General features: G+C 49.8%; 1 protein-coding gene across 3 annotated transcripts in view; it reads right to left on the reverse strand.

Annotated features, from left to right (window-relative positions):
- PIK3R5 (phosphoinositide-3-kinase regulatory subunit 5) overlaps positions 1–20,616 on the reverse strand; it is a 70,270-nt gene that overhangs the window by 10,589 nt on the left and 39,065 nt on the right. For all 3 annotated transcript variants that reach the window (XM_081219810.1, XM_081219809.1, XM_081219811.1), the window contains exons 2-6: positions 14,728–14,843; positions 12,870–12,970; positions 10,381–10,449; positions 9,438–9,576; positions 2,345–2,414 (exon numbers count right to left, since the gene is read on the reverse strand). In XM_081219810.1, the coding sequence (XP_081075936.1) occupies positions 2,345–2,414; positions 9,438–9,576; positions 10,381–10,449; positions 12,870–12,970; positions 14,728–14,830 (482 nt within the window). In that variant the 5' untranslated portion in view covers positions 14,831–14,843. The remainder of the gene's footprint in view (positions 1–2,344; positions 2,415–9,437; positions 9,577–10,380; positions 10,450–12,869; positions 12,971–14,727; positions 14,844–20,616) is intronic.

Below are 20,616 nucleotides of genomic sequence, written 5' to 3' on the forward strand. Positions count from 1 at the left end.
TGTTTAAATGTCTTCATCATAGAAAATTTCAAACATACACAAATGTTAAGAGAATCGTGAACCCCGAGGATCCATCACTCAGTTAACAGTTAACATACGTCTGTTCGCACTTCACCCCGGCCAACCCCCGATCACTGAATTTTCTTGAAGGTATTCCGCCATCGCGGTATTATACCTGTAAAGGCTTTTAGTATGAACTGCTCACACTTGCTCTTGTTCTCTCACAAGTCTGTGCTGTGTTTAAACCCAGTCCAAGAAGTACCAGGCAGGTGGCCTTCCTGCCAGGGTCTGTGGACAGAGGTCCCAGAGCCGGCCCTGTGGCCAGGGCTCAGGAATGGGACCAGGCTCTGTCAGAGTTCCCAGGGTTTAGGGAGGAACTCATTTTAATTTCTCTATTTGTAAGAAAAAGGGATCGGGCTCCAGTAAACGCTCCCTCACTGAGCCCTCCTCCTTCACCCACTGCTGGATCATCCCCTCATGGACATGCATTGAGCTCCACTGTATTCAGGACCAGGCCAGCCACACCCGGGCCCTCACCACTTGCACCTCCTCTGCACGCCTGTTCCCAGCCTACAGAAAACCAAGGTGAGACCGACTCTCTGCTCGTAGCTCTTTCTACAAACCTGTCCGTGCCTCGGTTTCCTGATCTAAAAAATACCTTTCTCTATGGAGGTTCCTTAAAAAATTACAAATAGAACTACCATATGACCCAGCAATCCCACTACTGGGCATATACCCTGAGAAAACCATAATTCAAAAAGAGACATGTACCAAAATGTTCATAGCAGCCCTATTTACAGTAGCCCGGAGATGGAAACAACCTAAGTGTCCATCATCGAATGAATGGATAAAGAAGATGTGGCACATATATACAATGGAATATTACTCAGCCATAAAAAGAAACGAAATTGAGCTATTTGTAATGAGGTGGATGGACCTAGAGTCTGTCATACAGAGTGAAGTAAGTCAGAAAGAGAAAGACAAATACTGTATGCTGACACATATATATGGAATTTAAGAAAAAAAATGTCATGAAGAACATAGGGGTAAGACAGGAATAAAGACACAGACCTACTAGAGAATGGACTTGAGGATATGGGGAGGGGGAAGGGTAAGCTGTGACAAAGTGAAAGAGTGGCATGGACATATATACACTACCAAACGTAAGGTAGATAGCTAGTGGGAAGCAGCCGCATAGCACAGGGAGATCAGCTCGGTGCTTTGTGACCGCCTGGAGGGGTGGGATAGGGAGGGTGGGAGGGAGACGCAAAAGGGAGGGGATATGGGAACATATGTATAACTGATTTAATAAAAAAAATAAAAATAAAAATAATACCTTTCTCGTAGGGTTAACAAAAGACCTGCGTGATGGAGTGATGCCTGCAACAGTGCCCGGGGCTCAGGAAGTACCTAGAGGGGCGTTGGCGATAATCCACCGTTCACCTGCCTCAGCCCTCTGGCAGGGTCCTGCTTACTTACTAAGCCAACATTTACAAGACAGTTTTTATGCCCTTTCCGCCTCTCTCAAAATCTACCACTAGCTTTTCTGTTTGTTTTTACCGAGAAGGAACTCAACCAATGTTTGCTCAGTGAATGTGCTGTGAACCCCTCAGACTGAGGATGAGGAGGGGCTGGGGTGACTAGAACTTCGGAGCTGTTGGAGGCTGGGGTCTTCGGGCACCCACGTGCCTGGAGGCTTGCCGGAGGGTCCTTGGAATGGAGGCTTCCTCTCTAATGCTTTTCCAACAGGCAGGGACCCAAGAGTGGGTAACGAGATCACTTCAGGGATTCACAACCAGAACAGCCTTTTAAGTGAAATGGACTAGAAGAGACCAGAGCTCATCCTTGGGAGAGGGTGACTTTCATTTCCTAAAACTTGTCTCAGCTCTGTGTGTGTGTGGTGTGTCTGTGTGTGTGTGTATGTATGTACACTAGGCTTTCATATAAAATGCATTTTTTATTGTAGGTCCCAGTCAAAAAGGTTTGGAAAAACGCTGTTTTACTAATAGGCAGAAGACATTATGGAAAGAGCCTCGGCTTTTGAGGAAGTCTAAGGCTCAAATCCTGACTCAGACACTTACTAGCTGAGTGTCCTTGGGGAAGTTACTTGGTCTCTCTGACCTTCAGTTTCCTCATCTGCAAAATGGGGGTAAAGTAAGGTAATGTATGTTCGCTCAGCACCTGGCACAATCAAGGCAGGTGGTTTTAACCTTTTCCTTTTTTTTTTTTTTTAAGTCTCAGACCCATTTAGGAATCTGATGAAGGACCCTTAGCCCTGAAAAAAGAGGCTGTGCACAAAACATGACCCTACCCCCCAAACTCCTCCCTCCCCAAGAGCACTCACACAGTGGAGCTGCGATGACTCCTAGTGGACAGGCCCTGCTCGGCCCTCACCAGTCGCTGGTAGGAGATTCCTGTGGCCAAAAGAACAAACACAAAGAAACAGTTCACGGACTTACCTGTTCCTTCAGCAGCCATGGTCCTGCGCCTCGCAGGAGCCTGGCACTGGAGAATCTGGCTGGGAGTTCCCGGATGAGGGTCAGGACAAGGGGCAGATTAGGCCCATTGCCACCAGGGTCTTTAACAGTCTGATTCCCAGGCCCCACCCGCCCTGCAAAGCTTCACTCTTCAGAGACTGCGGGGCAGGGCCCCCTGGGAGGAGATGGAGGCCCCTGAAGCGGCCGGGTCTCCTGCTATCCAGCTGGTCCTGGTTCTGTCCCTGCAGACCTGGGCCCGGGTGCCCTCCTGCAGTGGGTGTGCCAGGCACCCCTCAGCTCAGCCTCAGCTCCGGCCAGCCCCCAGCCTCCCCCTCGGCCTCCCGGCCCCGCTTCCCACATGCTCTCGGGGGGCCCTCAGGGGCCCATGGTACTGCCTGGCGCTGTCCCTCTCTAGGGCTGACCCTCTGCACCAAAGACCCCCTCCCCGCCTTCCTCTCTGGCCTCATCCACCTCTCTGTCACCTCTGATTCAAATGTGCTGAGAAGAAACTAGCCAAAGTTTTCCCTTTTTCCCTGCAACTTGACTCAATTCTGTAGCTGGAAAAGCACGTATTCAGTTCTGTGTCAACTACGGTGAGGCTGTCACACAATAGCTCGCGCTGCTCACTGATGAGGCTGGGATTCAGGGGGGCAGGCAGCCTCCTTGTTAGAGCTTGGACATCGTCACAGGGGCCCTGCCGGGTGTGGACCGGGGTGTGAGCTGGGAGCAGCAAGGCAGCCCCTCGGAGGAGTCAAAGCCAAGACTGGGGTTAGAGACGGCTGTAAACAGAAGGGCCGTGACTGTTGTTTAGTAAATGGCCGAACATTTCCAATTTGTAGTATTCCAACTTAGGGCCGAATTGCTTTGCTTTGGGGGCCTTTCATTTGGTGTGTCTTCCATGTAACTGTCACGTTTAGATGTTAATGTTACGTCTATTTTGACAGGAAAAGTCCCCGAAACAGGGATTACTATCAGGACCCAGGACGCCATCTGGTGGCCACTCACAGACATGAGAGAGAAAAGTCCCCTCGTTGCCCCTTCAACGCCTTCAACGCCCAACAAAGTGCTGCAGGAGTGTCCCCCGCACCCCAGGTCTCCCTGCCCCCCAATCTCCCCGACCCCCAAAACACACAGAGAGCAAAGTCTTCTCTTGACCCGTCCACACTTTTCTTTTACCATCTAATGTTGTTAACGGGTAACCCACGCCCTGCTGACCAGCTGCCGGCCCCGCCCACACTCCCGGGGGTACAGTTGACCACTTTCTCCTTGAAACCTGCTCTTCCCTTTAGTCTCCATGACGAGGAACATTCTCTAACATCCTCTATCTCTCCACCTGCGTATCTTAGGATGCTTTAATGGTCTCATTTGGGGATTATGGCATCATTAGCGCTGGGAGCTGCTGTTTGCTTGATTTTGTCCTATTTTTTTTAACTTGAAATATAGTTGGTTTACAATGTGGTGTTAGTTTCAGGTGTACAGCAAAGTGATTTGGATTCTTTTCCATTATAGGCTATTACAAGATACTGAATATAGTTCCATGTGCTACACAGTAGATCCTTGTTGTTTATTTTATATATAGTAGTTTGTATCTGCTAACTCCAAACTCCTAATTTATCCCTCCCCATCCCCCTCCCCTTTGGTAACCATAAGTTTGTTTTCTATGTCTGTGGGTCCGTTTCTGTTTTGTAAATAAGTTCATTTGTATCATTTTTTTAGATTCCACATATAAGTAATATCATGTGATATTGGTCTTTGTCTGACTTCACTTGGTATGATAATCTCTAGGTGCACTCATGTTGCTGCAAATGGCATTATTTCATTCTTTTTTATAGCTGAGTAATATTCCAGTGTGTGTGTGTGTGTGTGTGTGTGTGTGTGTGTGTATCACATCTTCTTTAGCCATTCATCTGCTGATGGACACCTGGGTTGCTTCCGTGTCTTGGCTACTGTAAATAGAGCTGCTATGAACGCAGTCCTACTTTTGACAAGGAGGCTCAGAGACCTCATGTAACCTGTCCAAGGTCACCAGCTAATAAGTGACAAAGCACAGGTCTTTGTTATCCGAAAGCCCATGTTCCTTCTCTCACATTTGACTTTATAGCTAAAGCAAGAATCATCAAACTTTTCTGAGTCTTGGTTGCCTCACGCACAAAATGGGAGTAATGTTGCTTTTCCCTCTTACTCCACAGGGCTGTGGTCTGGGTGAGATACAATCATGGAGCTTTGGGTGCTTTGAAAACTGCAGAGTGACTCACACATATGATGCTCACTGTCTCCTCTCAGGATGACAGCCCAATTCTCTGCAGACAAGTATTATGGTCTGCACAGCTGGGTGGGCATAGAGTAAATACTCAACAAACATACGGGCTGAACCCAAGAGGGGTGTGGTGGGCAGGACCCGGAAGCACTGACGTGAGGTTTCCTGCCACCCCCAGATGGAGGCAGTAGGCGACCCTACTTGGGGTGGAGTCAGGAAGAAGGGGGAGGCCCTCAGGCTTGATAACCTGCCCGCTTCCTCTGCCACCCAGCCACATCAAAGTGGGATAAACTGTTTCCCTCATCTCCATGGCAACTGCCTCCCCAAGGCTCCATGGGTGGAGGGCCCAGCTCCCCAGGCCCCTTGTCATCTTCTCCGTGACCTTGCCAAAATCCATCTATTAAGCGAATACCACCCCAAACCCTACTGTCCCCAGCAATGGGAAATCAATATAGGCCAGCATTCATCCTCACAAACTGCTGACAGGGAGACATTCTTATACTCCCATTTTACAGATGAGGAAACTGAGGTTCCCATGATGTTAAGTGTCTTGCCAAAGGCCCCACAGCCCCAGGATTTGAAACGGCGATAGGCTAGTCCAAAGTACTGGAAACCACCAAGTGATTCAGCCTCAGCTTCTCCCCAAGAGCTTGTCGCCCGGGCCTCCATTCCCACCCCTCTCCCTTCCTCCTGTTGCCTCTCTCAGCTGGGGTTACTGGGGATGGAGCTACTCAGCAACAAGGCAAAACTATTACCACGTGCCTTTACAAAAATCACACCAAAGCACTTCCTAACTAGCCCACTTAAGGGTTATGTAAAAGGAGCTAATTTGCTTTAATTTACTACTTGCTATTCATGAGGGCTCAGGTTCTGTGAAATTAGAGGTTCACTTGTGGATGTGAGATGAGTAATTTTTGCTCACTATAAAGGATAACTTCAAAGGTTTTTTTTCCCCTGTATGATGTTTTATTCCCCCATATAATGTTAACTAATTTTGTATCTAATTCTGCCATCTTTTTGTGGCTTAGATGAGAAATTTATTTCAGTTTCTCATACCCTCCTTTAAACCAGCCCTCCCACCTTGCTGGTCCCCTCAGTAACTAACTGAATGCGTTTTGACACAGGCTCGCTATACATTTGTATGAGTGCTAGGTTTTTTTTTTAAACCGTTTGAAAATGACTCTCTGACACAAGAAAGAGCTAATGGTTTCCTATTTCGGTTCTGCTTTCCCTGGAAGAGGAGGCGTTCCTGGCCTGAGCAGCCTGGCCTGAGCGTCCCCCTCCAGGCATTTGCTTCGGTCCCCAGCATACCTGAGCCCTCACATGGTCCCAGGGGCAAGGTCCAGGGGAAGACCCTCAGCAGTGAATGACCAGGGTGCCAGCAGCCCTCCCTGCTCTGAGTCCAAGGATCCTCACTCCATTTCCATCTCCAGTTGTTGCTCTGCCTGACTCTTTTCCCCCAAGCCTAGAACCCCACATCCCCCAGTCCGGGCCTCCCCACAGCCCGCATCTGCCCCTTGGCCCCACATCTGCTCACTGGGGGCTGCTCAGAGCTGAGTTCCTGCTCAGCTGCCCACAAAAACATCTCAAGGCATAGCGTGCATCCAGCTGAGGGGAGACAGCTGGTTCCACTTGAAACTGGGAAGCGGTCCCCCTGCACGCAGGTGACAGACAGCCCTCCCCCAGGACAACCTCGCCTTTACCCATTTCGAAGTAAACTCATTTAGATCTTTGGTAGAGACTGAAGGTCCTGCCAAGGCATTTGCATTTTAAATCCTTTCTGTCTCATTATAAAAAGGAAGAAAAGCTTTGCGTTCTTGTTAAAGGAATTCTGGTCACCAGCAAGAAGCCCAGAAGTGATCTAGATCTGTTTGTTTGGGGGGTGGGTAGAGGGGAGCAAGGGAATGAAAGAGATTAAATTGGTTTGTTCATTTAGGGTGCCTTGGAAAGCTAGGTTGCCTGACTTGTCTATTCACCATGTGCCTCAGCACCTTTCCTAGTCCAACCCCTTCTCCTGAAGGCCTTCCTGATTTCTTAATTCTTCCACCCAAGTCTCTACCAGGAGGTAAGGTCCATGTAATGGGTAGACTTTGGCTACCCTAGCCTGTGCCTGTTCAGCTCTTCGTAACAACGGACAGCTGCCTGGCTGGGGGAAGACAGATCAGCTGATTGGTTAGGCAAACAGATCAGTTGATTGGTTGGGAGACAACAGATCAGCTGATTGGTTGGGCAGACAAATCAGATGATGAGTTGGGGAAGGAAGTCATAAGCCTCTCCAAAGGAATTTTCATATAAAGCTTCAGTCCTGCGCTTTCTAGGGCCCCTGAATTATTAGGGAATAAGATTTGGTACTTCTGTCCTGTGTGTATTTAATGCACATGATGAGACTTAGACACTCCCAATACTAAACAGGGTCTGGTGCATATACAGATTTAAAAGAAAAAAAAAAAAACGGGATTACAACATACTTAGTACTCGGGGGCGGGGGGCTGCTTTTTTTTTTTTTTTTTTTGCGGTACGCGGGCCTCTCACTGTTGTGGCCTTTCCCGTTGCGGAGCACAGGCTCCGGACGCGCAGGCTCAGTGGCCATGGCTCACGGGCCCAACCGCTCTGCGGCATGTGGGATCTTCCCGGACCGGGGCACGAACCTGTGTCCCCTGCATCGGCAGGCGGACTCTCAACCACTGCACCACCAGGGAAGCCCCGGGCCTGCTTTTTTACTCAACACATTACTCAACATCTTTTCATCTCAGTAACCTTATTTCTATGATCTCATTTTTAATAAGTGAGGCGGATTCCACCAAATGACTTTGCTACGATATATTCAACTATGTACAATATTTAAGTTTTTGGAATTGGTTGATTATTAAAAAGAATGCAGCAATGAACATTCTTGTAGCTAGGCTCATGTAACCTATTTTTCTTCCATTACTTTTATGGTCTTTTTTTTTTTTAAATTTTATGGTCTTGATTTCCACACTTAAACATTTAATCCATCTGAAATTTATTTTTATGTTTGCAATAGAACTCAATTTTTTTTTGAGATAGAATTTTAAACCCTTCCTTTTTTTTGGTCTGTCAATTATCTTGATACCATTTATAAAATGACAGTTGTTTACATCACTGATTTGAGGATGCTGCTTTGTCAGATAATACATTTTTATACATTTAATCTGTCCCTTGCTATTTTATTTAGTTCCGTTAATTTTCTATTCTTATACCAACAGTGTACTATTTTAATAACTATAGCCTTACAGTACTTTTAAAGACCTAGTAGAGAACTATCCCATTCTTACTCTTCCTTAAGCATACATAAGTACATAATAAATCCTACTGTAGAGCATTTATTCTGTCCAATAGACTTTATTTTGTTAAATTTAAAAAAATATTATTGGTATTTTTGACTGCAGTTACTTTTATTTCCATAATACCTGATGTTATTACAATATTGATTCAATCCAGCAATGTCTCTTAAACTTTTTATCCTTCAGTAAAGTTTGTTTTCTCTATGTAGGTTATTCACATTTCTTTATCTTATATTTTTAGTTGCTATTGTAAATTGTTTTTTTCCACATTATGTTTTCTTACTGGTTGATGCTATTATATAAGAAAGCTCTTAGCTACCTGATTACTAGTCTGACAGTGCTTTGGGTTATTCTCTTAGTCTTGACAGATAAGCAATTGTTTGATCTCTATGTAATTAAAATTTTATCTTCCTGAAAGAGGAAATATTCTTTCTTTCTTTCTTTCTTTTTTTTCATGGGCAAAATACCTACAAGCACGAAGAGGAAGATTACTGACTTAATAATGGAAATGCTGCTAGTGGGTTGTTACCTTATTAAGGACCCTTCCATATATTAATAGTTTCCACATATTAGAGGGGCTTTGAATATCAGGAATGGATGTTGACTTTTTTTAAATTTTTTTTTACCTTAAATATTTTTATTTGGAATGGATGGAAGTTGAATTTTATCAAACATTTCAGAGGCATCTACTGGGATGTTTGCGTGACTTTATTCCTTTGAGCTACTGATGTGATGAATTACTCTAATATGGGGCCACCTCTCAGTAAATCATACTTGATTGTGTTTTTCTGGCTCTACAATAGTTTTGTTAGACCTCATTTTCGTGTCTGCTATAGCACCTGCAATTTCTCAAGAACCACTTTTCAGAATCCACATATGAAAACTTGGACAGTACCTGGCCCTTGCCCACACTTGTCGTGGTGTCTATCTACCTGTTTATTCCTGGTACCAGCCACCTTCCCCGGCCAGAACTGAGTCCATTCACACATGCATTCCCCTACGTGTTCCGGGGTAAAGAGAACAAACAAGGGCCTCTTGTCAACACTGTGTGGGCTTCTCTGTCTGACCTGGGCAGCCTCAGAGACCCCCTGGCTAACCAGAGCAGAGGCACAGGCCAGGAGGTGGGGCCTCCTTGCCCTGAACCCCTGCTCAGATACCCCTAAGAGTTCCTCCTTGAGTTACTCGGGTGTTTGCTGCCTTCAGCCATCTGATGCTGATGCAGACATGGAGCACTAGAACCACAAAAAGGGACTCCAGGCTTGTGAAGCAGGCCACGGGCAGAGACGAGCTGGACGATATGAAGTGAGGGGGGTCATAGCCAAAGCCCAGTTTCAGAAAAGCTGGAAACCTCCTGACCGCATGGTCCCTGCCCCACGTGCGTGCCACCTCAACACTTACCTGGGGCCTTCAGTTCAGCATCGATGAAGGTGAGCAGTTCCTGGCAGATGCTACAGTAAGGAACGGGCCAGGTCAGGAATCGGTGGTAGGTTTTGGCTGCTTTCAGAAGGAGATCTGAGTCTGGTGGGAAGTGTGGAGTCTGGGATGGAGAGGGAGCGGCAAAGCAGAGAGGTCTGGGTGAGAGAAAGCTCACTGATATTCCAGAGCAGACCCTGCTCCTTTCTGGAATGTTCCACAAAGGGCACACTTTTCCTGGCAGCAGTGTGTCCCAGGACGAGGGCAGGCCGAATTGAAAGTTACCCACAGGAAGTGAGTTACAGATGGGCAAGATGGTGCCCAAGGATGTCTCTACTACAGGGGCCTTGTTTTCACCAAACATAACAATTTACCAAATACACAAGAGGGCCTCTCTGAAAAGCTGTCACCTTGGAGGTCATCCTAAATGGTGCCACTGCTGCCACTCCTTTTGAGGAATGGTCTTCAACGCCTAAACTGCCTTTATTTAAATATCCTCACGAGAGGCCAATGTTTATTCTTTGAAGTGGACTGACTCAGTGTACTTGGAGTCATTTGATGCCACTGGTCTGGTGAACGGGGGGTGACGGCACTGGGGGAAACTGACCACTGCGGTACAAAAGGAGGTGGACGTCCCATGTCTTTAACAGAATCTCTCCTGTGGTTTGTGAAAGGGCTGTGACCGCATCCCCTCCGTGGGTGCCCAGATACTTCAGGCATGATGGCGTCCACGTGGAGTTACTGGAGGCCTCTCAAATGGCTCATCGGAAGCCATCAGAGGGGTGACACCCACCTGAAGTGTCACTGGTGGACAGTTTCTCTCTCTGTGTGTTTATCCTCTGAGCTGTGAGGGCTCTGCCCGCTCCATGGAGGCTGTTCTTCCCTCTCCTCCCCAACCTCCCTCAGCCTGGCCCAGCCGGGAACTTACACAGAGGACAGTGGAATAGAAGAGCAGGGCCAGGGGGGCGAGGAGGTCATAGGTGCCCTTCTCTTGGACCTGTGTGGGGGACAGGAGGGGGGCAGGCTCATCACAGGTGCACAAGCGAGCACTGCTCTCTTCTCGATTCCTTTCTTTTCTTTTTCTTTTTTCTTTTTTAAGTGAAAAGTAATATAATCACAAGACAAACATTTAGAAAATAGAAGTAAAAAAAAAAAAACCCATGATATCCCCCTTCCAAACTCAGCCACAACTAATATTTCAGTGTACTTCTCCTTACACCATTTTTCTCTGTGTATTTTCCTCTGCAAAGTTGTAATCATTGGGTGCATATTTTTACGCTTCATGGCTTTTACGTATAATATTATAAATGGATTTCTGTTTTGCTACATCATCTCTAAGACCATATTGTTCCCCCTCCTAGTTATACATTTATCTATTATTTGTATTGTAAATATGTTTTCCAGTTTGTTGTTGGTCTTTGAATTTTACGGATTTTTTTTATGTACATAAGTTACAAGTGTTAGCTTTTTCCTTTATGGATTTTCACTTTTGCATGCAAGGTTCATGTAAATATTCACATATGTTTTTTGTTCTTTTCTTGGAAGCTTCATTTTCTTAAATTTAAACCTTTAATCCATCTAGAGTTCTGTATAATATGAATTTGGAACCTCACTCCATATTTTTGGAAACGTTTAATCAATTTTCCCTAAACCATTTAATAAATTTTAATGATGCAATTTTTTTTTTTTTTTTTTGTAGCTCTGCGGGCTTGCAGGATCTTAGTTCCCCAACCAGGGACAGAACCCGGGTCCCAGCATTGAAAGTGCCGAGTCCTAACCACTAGACCACCAGGGAATTCCCCGCAATTTTTTAATATATTAAATTTTGTTTCTACCCTTGGATACTATCCATCATTTTTATTACCTATATAATACTCCTTCTGGTAGATCTCCATAATTTATTAGCTTTAGACACTTGAGATTATTTTCTTGCATTTTAAGTGCCTGTGCAGTGAAAATCTTTGTGCACACTCCTTTTTCTATAATTTGGATTATTTATCTTGGATAGAGCTCAAGAAGCGCAATGAGTGGATACCAGACTGTAAACATATTTATGATCTTCGAAATGTATCGCCAAATTGCTTTCCAAAATAATTTTGCCATTTATAAAACTGTGTATGTATGAAAGTGCCATTTCACTACACCCTTCCCTGCATTGGTTATTATAATGTTTTTGCGAATTTGCTAGGCAAAAGCTGTGTCATTATGGTTTTCATTTACATTTATTTTACTATAACTGAAGCAACATTTTCCATATTGTTTAAAAGTTCTATTTATTCTTTTGTGAATCATCTCTTTGATAGAGCTCACCCACCACACCACAAACAAGCATGTATAGACACAATTTAGAATTCTTTGGTCAAAATACTAGTGGTCTCCCAACCCATTCTGGAATTCATGGGTGTTGAAGAAGCAGAGAAAGCCCCACCACCTCTGCTGTGCCTGGTGACGGCAGCAGGATCAAATAGAATTCTCCTTCATGGTCCTGAATAGACCATGTGTCCAGTACACTTGCTGCTTGGCCCCTTCTATAAAACCCTCCCCTGTTGCTATACAGTAGTTGTTCCTTTATATTTGGGTTGATAAGATAAGCACTTCAGAGGTGGTTTAGCTCTTCTGAGTTGGTCTCCTTGTGATCAGGGTATAAAAGCACCAGGTAAATGGTGGTACCAGAATTGAAACCTTGGGTGTCTTGATAAACCAAGACTTTTTTCTTAGAGGTAAAGGGACAGCTGAGAAAGACATGTGTTTTCCAACTCAGTCATGTATTTAAAAATAAAAAATAAAACATCTTTAGGGACTCGTGCCTGTTCTGGAACCCCAGCCCAAATCAGGTTTGTTTTCTTGTTTTTTATTTTTTATTTTTTTTGGCCACGCGGCATGCGGGATCTTAGTTCCCCGACCAGGGAGCGAACCCACGCCCCCAGCAGTAGAAGTGCGGAGTCCTGACCACTGGACCGCCAGGGAAGTCCCCCAGATCAGCTTTAAACACACTCTTCTTCTGAGTCATAAAAGCCTGTTTACTGAACTGTTAGAGGAGGTCTCGGTTTACCTCTCCAATCAGTTTTCTCTTTTGCATCTTTGTTCTTCTGCGTCTTTTGGGGGAAAGGAATTCGGTAGCGCATCCTCCCTCCCTTGTAGTCGACACCTTGACTTACAGGCAATGTCTGTCTTAAGAAACAGCTTAAACTGGGGACCCTGGCTCACCCAGCACATGTTCATAGCAAAAGGACCACGCCCCTTCCTGAGGCCTTCAATCCACAAACACCACCGAAGCAGAGAACTCAGGCTGCCAGTGCCTCCACCAAGCCCCCCTGGTGGTCCAGACACCCCAGAACTGACATTCTGTGGGACCTATTTCTCGACTCTATGAGGCTGATCCCAGCACTGCCCTTCTAACCCAGGCCGAGCCCTCACCTCACGGGTTTTCTGCAGGATCTGCTCCAGGAGGATAAGGAAGTGGCCTGGATCCCTGCTGACCAGCTCCTGCAGGCTCCAGCAGTTGAGACACAGCCCAGCTGCAAAGGGAGGGAGAGGCCAGGGGTCAGTTGTGGGTTGGAGGGAAGTGGCAATTCCTGGGGCTGCACTGGGGCCTTCGCTTCTGAAGTCAGAGTCTCCGGAAATTCTGGATCAACACACTCGACCCTATTATGCCCCATCAAGATAATGATAAGTTTCTTCTTCCTGCATAGACAGGAGGCTCAAGAGACACAGAGAGGGGCTGGGATCTCCCTCAGAAGCCAAGGACTGGCCACCACTCTGCTCCCTGTGGCTCTGGAGAGCACCAGCTTTCCCACATCCTCCGAGATGCAGGGAAGGGGCACAGAAGCAGAGATCGCCACCCCAGGACACAAGGCTGAGTCTGCAACAGCCATGGGACCTCCCGGAACTGCTGGGCAGTGGAGTCCGGGAAAGGGAAGCGCCATTCATTTCTATTTTGAAAGCTATGAGGAGCACTTTGTCACTCTGTAACTTCCCCAGACTTTCTTATTTTGTCAATCTCTGCTTCCCTGCAGTCAGCATGGGTAAACTCCCCCTAATTAAAGGGGCAGTCACAGAGGTCTGTGGTCTCTGTGTGTGTGTGTGTGTGTGTGTGTGTGTGTGTGATGGGGAATGAGAACAGTGGGGGTGGAAGTGGCCCCCTCATGTGCACGAGCTCCTTCTGAAGTGCTGCAGGCCCCAAGCAGTGTGTTCATAGGGTCACAGGTTTTAGTGAAATTTGCTATAGTCAGATTTTTTGTATTCTTTGACTTGATGGCCCCTCAATTCTAGAAGCTTAGTCTCATTAACACCTGGGTAGGAGGCCAGAAGGAAGAAAACTGCCATTTAGTGACCACCTACTATGTACCTCTAAGGTACCAGGCCTTTCACACATCACCTCCATTGAATCTCCCATCCCCCACCTCAGGAAGATGGTTCCTGCTGCTATTATTCTCATTTTACAGGCAAGGCAGGTGAGTCCTGAGAGGCTAAGGGACTTGCACAAGTTCCTACAGCCAGTGAGAGACAGTTTTAAGTCAGATCCGCTTAATTCCAGAGGCCAAGGAAAGCCTCTGAGAGGAGGTGACATTTGAGTTGAGACCTGAATGAGAAGGAGCCAGCTCTGCGTAGTTCTGAGGGAAGAATTCTAGGCAGCAAGTGCAAAGGTCCTGAGGTAGGAAGGAACCAGTTATGTTCAAGGAGCATGGGTATCTATCTCGTGGGGTGGTTAGGGAGGCAAGTGAGATGCGGAAAATCTTTATGAGCATAAGGAGTTATTAAATTAATCTCTAGCCTTGGAGACAACTGCCCCAGCCTGCAGATATGCCTGTTTCTCAGTCCTGGGGATCATGGAACATGGAGGCCTCCTATTCCCTGAAGTTCTGCTGAGATTCTCCATTGTTCTATGGGGAAGAGGAGGATGGGGCTGTGGAGAAAACTAGAAACCAGGAAAACAGGAGAATTCTGGGGAGAACTGTCTATAAATATCCAGCTGCTCTTTTGAAATCAGCAGTGTGACATTTTAAAGCTGGTCCAATACCTTCTTCAGGGAGCTAAGCTTCTAGCACATGAGGAGGATGAGGAAGGCAGCATGGGGGAAAGGAGAAACTGCCACCCACCGAGGGCAACTCTCCATCAGGTGCTGTGCTGAGCACCTGCCCAAGTGAGGTCCGCGGAGTCACACACACAGGGTTGGAACCAGAACCTGCCAGTTCCGTGCCTGAACCAGTGCTCATCACAGCCCCTGAAGCTCCCTTGGGCCCCAGATGCGCCTCCCCAGCTCCCTGGGACCTACCTGACCAGGAGGTGGAGCGGCGGCTGAGGCTGAGCCCGTGCAAGCAGCGCTCCAGGGCGTGCTGGATGCGGTCCTCCGTGCACGTCGTGGCCCCTGGCTGCATCCTGAGTCATCGCCTGCATGGGGGACAGACGCTGGTCAGTCTGGAGAACCCCGGACTCGAGAAGCACATGGCCTAGCAGGGCAGCTGGCAGAGACAGTGGGCACTCCCAGCCGGTGCCATCAGCCAGCTGCCTCCAGGGCTGGACCCACTCCTGGGCTACTGGCAGTGCCGCTCAGGACGGCAGGACGGGGCACGCCTGTGGCCCAGCAGCACAGGCTACGGGAAGTGAGGGGTGGCAGGGGGAGTGGAGAGGTGCGGCCCTCCCCCACCTCCCCACCCCCACCCCTGGCAGGAGTGAGTGGCTGCAACAGCCCAGGGAGTGCCCGTGGCGTGACCAGACCCCAGTGCTGGGCAGGAGGACCTCAAAGGAAAAATCAGGATCATGTGGGGGACTTTCTCTGAATTTCCAGGCCTGCGTGCCCCACCCCTCAGGGATGGCCAGGGAGCCTGTTCCTGCTGACAAGGTCACAGAGCTCCCGCCAGTGTGCCGGGGGCTCTGATGCTCGGGCCGGGCAGGGGCTGCCTTCACACATGCCACACCTCCACTCCGCCACACCCTCTGCTTGGGTGCCCAGGCCACAGGCCCCTGGTCCTTTTCTGCCCTCACCTCCACTTTGGCCATTTTTCTTTGCTGTCTCTGAGGCTTAGCAATGTTACCAGTTATTCAAAGACCTTGCTTGGCTTGGTCTTTCAAAGAACTCCCTTCTGGGAATTCCTCTGGGAACTCCCTGGCGGTCCAGTGGTTAGAGGACTCCACGCTCTCACTGCCGAGGGCCCGGGTTCAATCCCTGACTGGGGAACTGAAATCCCACAAGCCACGCGGCACAGCCAAAAAAAAAAAAAAAAAAAGAGAACCCCCTTCCTCCCCCTGTCCTACTGAGGAGAGAGCCGGGGTGTTTAGCTCAGGCTGGAGGGCTGCTGAGGAGGAGATCTAAGAAGGGGTTTTAGCACCAGGTGGGGAAACATGCCAAGGGCCACATTCTGAAAGCCTCCAGCAGGGCCAGCCCAGCTTCACAGTGATGTGTCAGGGCTCCTGGGTCCCTCAGGAAGCTGTGACAGGTAGTGCAGTGCAGCAAATAAGCCTGGCCTCTGGCATCAACAGACTTGGATTCAGATCTCAACTCTGGTATTTGATAGCCATGCAAATGGGCAATTTCTTTAAACTTTTCTGAACCTCAGTTTACTGATCTGTAAAATGGGTGTGACGATGGTACTAACCCCCCAGGGCTGCTGGAAAGATTAAATGCCACAGTGGATGCGCTGAGCAAGCTTTCAAGACACGAAAGCTGGGACTTCCCTGGTGGCACAGTAGTTAAGAATCCGCCTGCCAATGCAGGGGACACGGGTTCGAGCCCTGGTCCAGGAAGATCCCACATGCTGCGGAGCAGCTAAGCCCATGAACCACAACTACTAAGCCTGCACTCTAGAGCCTGTGAGCCACAACTACTGAAGCCCACGCGCTTAGAGCACGTGCTCTGCAACAAGAGAAGCCTCCACAATCAGAAGCCCGCGCACTGCAACGAAAAGTAGCCCCCGCTCACCGCAACTAGAGAAAGCGCGCACAGCAATGAGGACCCAATGCAGCCAAAAATAAATAAATTAAAAAAAAGAAAAAAAGACACGAAAGCTCTCCTGTTACAGTCTTTGTCACAAGCCCACTTTCCCTTGGGAATTTCACTGCATTCACCCCGTCCAGGCAGACCCCCATGGCTGGCTGGTCAGGCCAGGTCATAGAAGGAAGTCGAGGAAGCAGTGGTCCAGCTCTGTGGAACAGGGGATGGACCAGGAAACCACAAGCAGAAGCACAGAGCTCAGAGCTCAGAGCCATGCAAACGACATGCAAAGAGCTAGGAAATCCTACCCCGGACCCAGTAGGCAAAACCTCCTACTTCCCCAGCCAGGGAGGAACCAGGCACCCAGAGAAACAGAAGCCCTTTGTGAGCTGCCCAGCATTACTTCACTTCGGTGATATCCCTGGGATGGCACGGGGGTGGGCACACGGAAAGCAGCGCACATGCGTTCATTCTTCCATGGATTTGCTAACCCCTTACTATGTGCCAGGCACTAACGACACAGTAGTGAATGAAGCAGGTGTGCCCCGTGGTAGGAGACAGAGACAGAGAATGATCTAACAGACAAAGAAAGAGGTCACGGCAGAGAGGGATATACGCTGAGAAGAAAGTGATGGTGCTGGGAGGGGGCCAAGTGGGGGGGCCCCCTCCAGGTCATTGGGAGGTCAGGAGAGCCTCTCAGAAGGGACATTTTAGCTGGATGAGGAGGCCAGGAGAGAAGTGAGGGGGAAGGAAGAATGTTCCAGAAAGAGGAGGTAGCAGGTGCAAAGGTCTGGGTGCAGGAATGGACCTGCCAAGGGCTGAGACCTGGAGCACAGGGCCCAGGACAGACCAGCCCCCCAGGCCACCCACCCTCCTGCGGCTGAGGAGGCAGACTGAGATCAGAAAAACTTTCACTGGTGACTCAGGACCATGGACCTTGGGTGTTTCCATGAGTGGCACCTGGATGTCCAAAGACGTCCTTGGGCCCTTCTAGGGCAACTTTCATGGTCACCTTAGGGCCTTTTGTGGGCCAACTCTTTGTGTGCAGTCCAGACAGGGGGGTCTGTGGACCCTGAGCCACACCAGGCAGACATCAGGCCCCTCCTCCCTGGGTGTGCCGGTGCCCAGCACGCATGCGTGTCCCTGGGCGTGAACACTCAGGATGTGGCCTCGCCCTTCTGCCTGCAGTGGCCACCCAAGTGCAAGACCCTCTTGAGCTCGGTCCTGTGCAGGCTCAGGGCTGACGGCACCCACTGGAGGAGCTAGAAGACCAGGCACCTTCAAAAGGATGAGTTTAGAGCGTGAGTGGCTGGCCCAGACGTCATCAGCAGGCCTTGGTCCCCACAGGTTGATTCATCCCCGATCAGCCCCCGGGGCGGTGCTCAGAGGAGGAGGTGAGACCCAGAGAGCCTAAGGGGCAGCCCCGGGTCCGGGTGGGGCTGGGAGAATCAAGGCCAGAAAAAATCGACTAGGATATAAAGCAGGACTTCCGAAATCCCAAATGGCAGGTGAGGCACAACTCTTAAGCACAGAAGGTGCTCAATGACCCACCTGCTAAAGTGCTAAGAGTCACAGTGAGCTGTCAGGGCGGGGGGCCGGCAACCACGCTGGGGGGCTTGCCGGGAGGTAAGCGTTCACAACAGGTACAGCTGCCCACTCCGTGACCCCGGTCAATACAAGAGGACCGGGAAGAGAGGAGGGCTTGTCGACCATTCCAGAGGGTCCTCCTTTCTCTCCCCAAGGCCAAGGGCAGAGGGGCTTAAAAACAATCCCTTATTCAGACGGGACACCTGCCAGGAGGGGATGCTGCCATTTTGTTCTCAGCTCACTCTCTATCCAGCCAGCAAACGTACTTCTGGGCTACTTGGGAGCCATGGGAGGGCTAAGAGGAGCGGAAGGGGCGGCTGGGAGGCTCCCTGCTGGGTAAGGCAAAGATGTGAGCTCCTTGCGGAAGGGTGGAGGTGGCGGTAGATACTTGGATGAAAAGCTAGACTTGAGCTGTTTTGTTCATTCTTCACTGGGAGGGCCCCCAGCCGGGTGAGGGAAACGTAGCAGGAAGAGGCTGAAGGTTGGACCACCTTTGGGGGAAGCTGGAGGGAGCGTGGGCACTCTGTGGCACACAGAGGTTAAACAACTTGCCTAAGGTCACACAGCTAGGAGGCGGCAACGCAGGGAGTCCGGCTCTGCCTGCCGCTCGGCACAGTCAGATGCAGTTACTGGGAGACAAATAAAACTAATTCACGTTTCTACCCCAGCGAGTGCAGGCTCAGTTAACTAACTTAGTTAGGAGCCCTGCATTCCCAGTTGCTGGGAATCTTGAGCCCGCCATGTCTGTCTACGCCAGCTGGCCACTGCAGCCCTGCCTCCTCCAGAAAGAGGACCAGGGCCCACAGAAGCAACAATCTAGGCTGGACCGGGCGATGACCATGGTGGCTTGAGGGGCCCAGTCATTCTCTAGCTCAGAGCGAGGGCTGAACCCCGTGAACTAGGTTTAAAGATCCCTCTGCCCAGTCTCTGCTGTGACAGACAAGTTGGCTGTGTCACAAAGCAGGAATGAGTCACCCTGCCCTATTGTGTCGCAGTGTAACTGATACAAAGGCAAGATGCAAAGGCACATCCTCAGCCGACGTCACTTCTGCTGCGGTCCTCTCCTTAGAGCAGTGTCCTGGGGCCGCTGTGAGCAGCCTGCACAGGCTAAAGGCTGCTCCCCAGCACCCGCCCCAATGCCCGTGGCCCACGCATCCTCCCTTCTCTGGGCCCCGAGCAACATTCCCATCTCCTGGCCTCAGTGTCCTCTGCTGTTCATTGGAGATGATCAAGACCTTATCCTCGGGCACTGGGCAGAGTTCCCGGTGTGCCCCCACTTCCCTGGCATCCTGAGGCCATCTAGAGCTTGCCCTGGGTCTTCAGAGAGGCTGGACTTGCCCAAGGCGCTGGGCCGTGGGAGCTGAGGGACGAGAGCCTGGCTGGGGAGCCTCAGCTGAGCTGTCCTGGGGGTAAAGCCAGCACCCCGTGGCTCGCCACCTGGCCCTCTGGCACACTCATTTCTGTTTGATGAGTCAGTCATCAGCCGCTTCTGGTGACTTGTCAGCAGAACCCCCGTGGCTTTGGGGCGGAGATGAATGGGGAAGAGGTGGCACCTCTCCCTCCCCAAGGAGGATGCCTTTTCTCAAAGCCTTGGTGGGCAAGGCCTGGTTTCCCCTGGCATCCCCCTCCCAACCCCCATTGCCACCTTACTGAAAGGAGCTCGAGTTGTGAAATTCCAGCTGCTGCCAGGAATGGGAATGCCCCCCGCCACAGTGGGGTAGTGTTGAGACATTCCACAACGGGGCCTGCTGCCACCTCCAACTTCCTCCTCTGAGCCAGTAAGGATGAGCCCTTACTGGGGACCCTGAACAGGACAGTGAGTCCTGGAGCTGGAGGGGGAGGGGGTTGGGGGAAGGGGGTGCCCAAGGGCAGAGGGAGACCGCCTCTTCACACGTTGACATGACCTGTGATGCAAGACAGGGGTCATCTCCCCTCCTGGGCAGGGCTAGTCAGAGGGGCAGGGCCTGCCTGGGTCCAGCTTCCTGATGCAGCCCCCCATGCAGCTGGGAAGAAAGCTTCTTTTCTTGGGGGACTTAGTGCAAAACGGCAGAATGGAGGGTCCACATCTCCTAGGGAGGGAAGTATGGGCCAGGGTCTGGCAGCACCCCACACTGCCTCCCTGGTGTTCTGGAATATTCCAGGCCCATGCTTTGAAGACTCAGTCCCACAGGTGGACATAAGAGAAGCACTAAGGCATGAGGTCCCGCGCTGACCCCACTCGCTTCAATCCTGGGTCCCTCCTCCCTTCTCGGTCACCACTCTCCTCCTCGTAAGGCAGAATCTCTTCTACAAACTAATTTTTAAATTTTTCATTTCTAATACAGGTGGGATACACCAGAAACCAAAGAGACTGGGGTGAGATGGGGGGAGGGTAAGGGAAGGAGATGGGGGGTGAGGAGGAACAGCACTTTTCTGGGGATACCTTCATATATGGCTTTTTTTTTTTTTTTTTTTTTTGAGGTACACGGGCCTCTCAGTGTTGTGGCCTCTCCCGTTGCGGAGCACAGGCTCTGGATGCGCAGGCTCAGCGGCCACGGCTCACGGGCCCAGCCGCTCTGCGGTATGCGGGATCTTCCCGGACCGGGGCACAAACCCGTGTCCCCTGCATCGGCAGGCGGACTCTCAACCACTGCGCCACCAGGGAAG

Source organism: Mesoplodon bidens (genome assembly GCF_964165515.1).
Source record: "Mesoplodon bidens genome assembly, chromosome: 19".
Classification (NCBI taxonomy): domain Eukaryota; kingdom Metazoa; phylum Chordata; class Mammalia; order Artiodactyla; family Ziphiidae; genus Mesoplodon; species Mesoplodon bidens.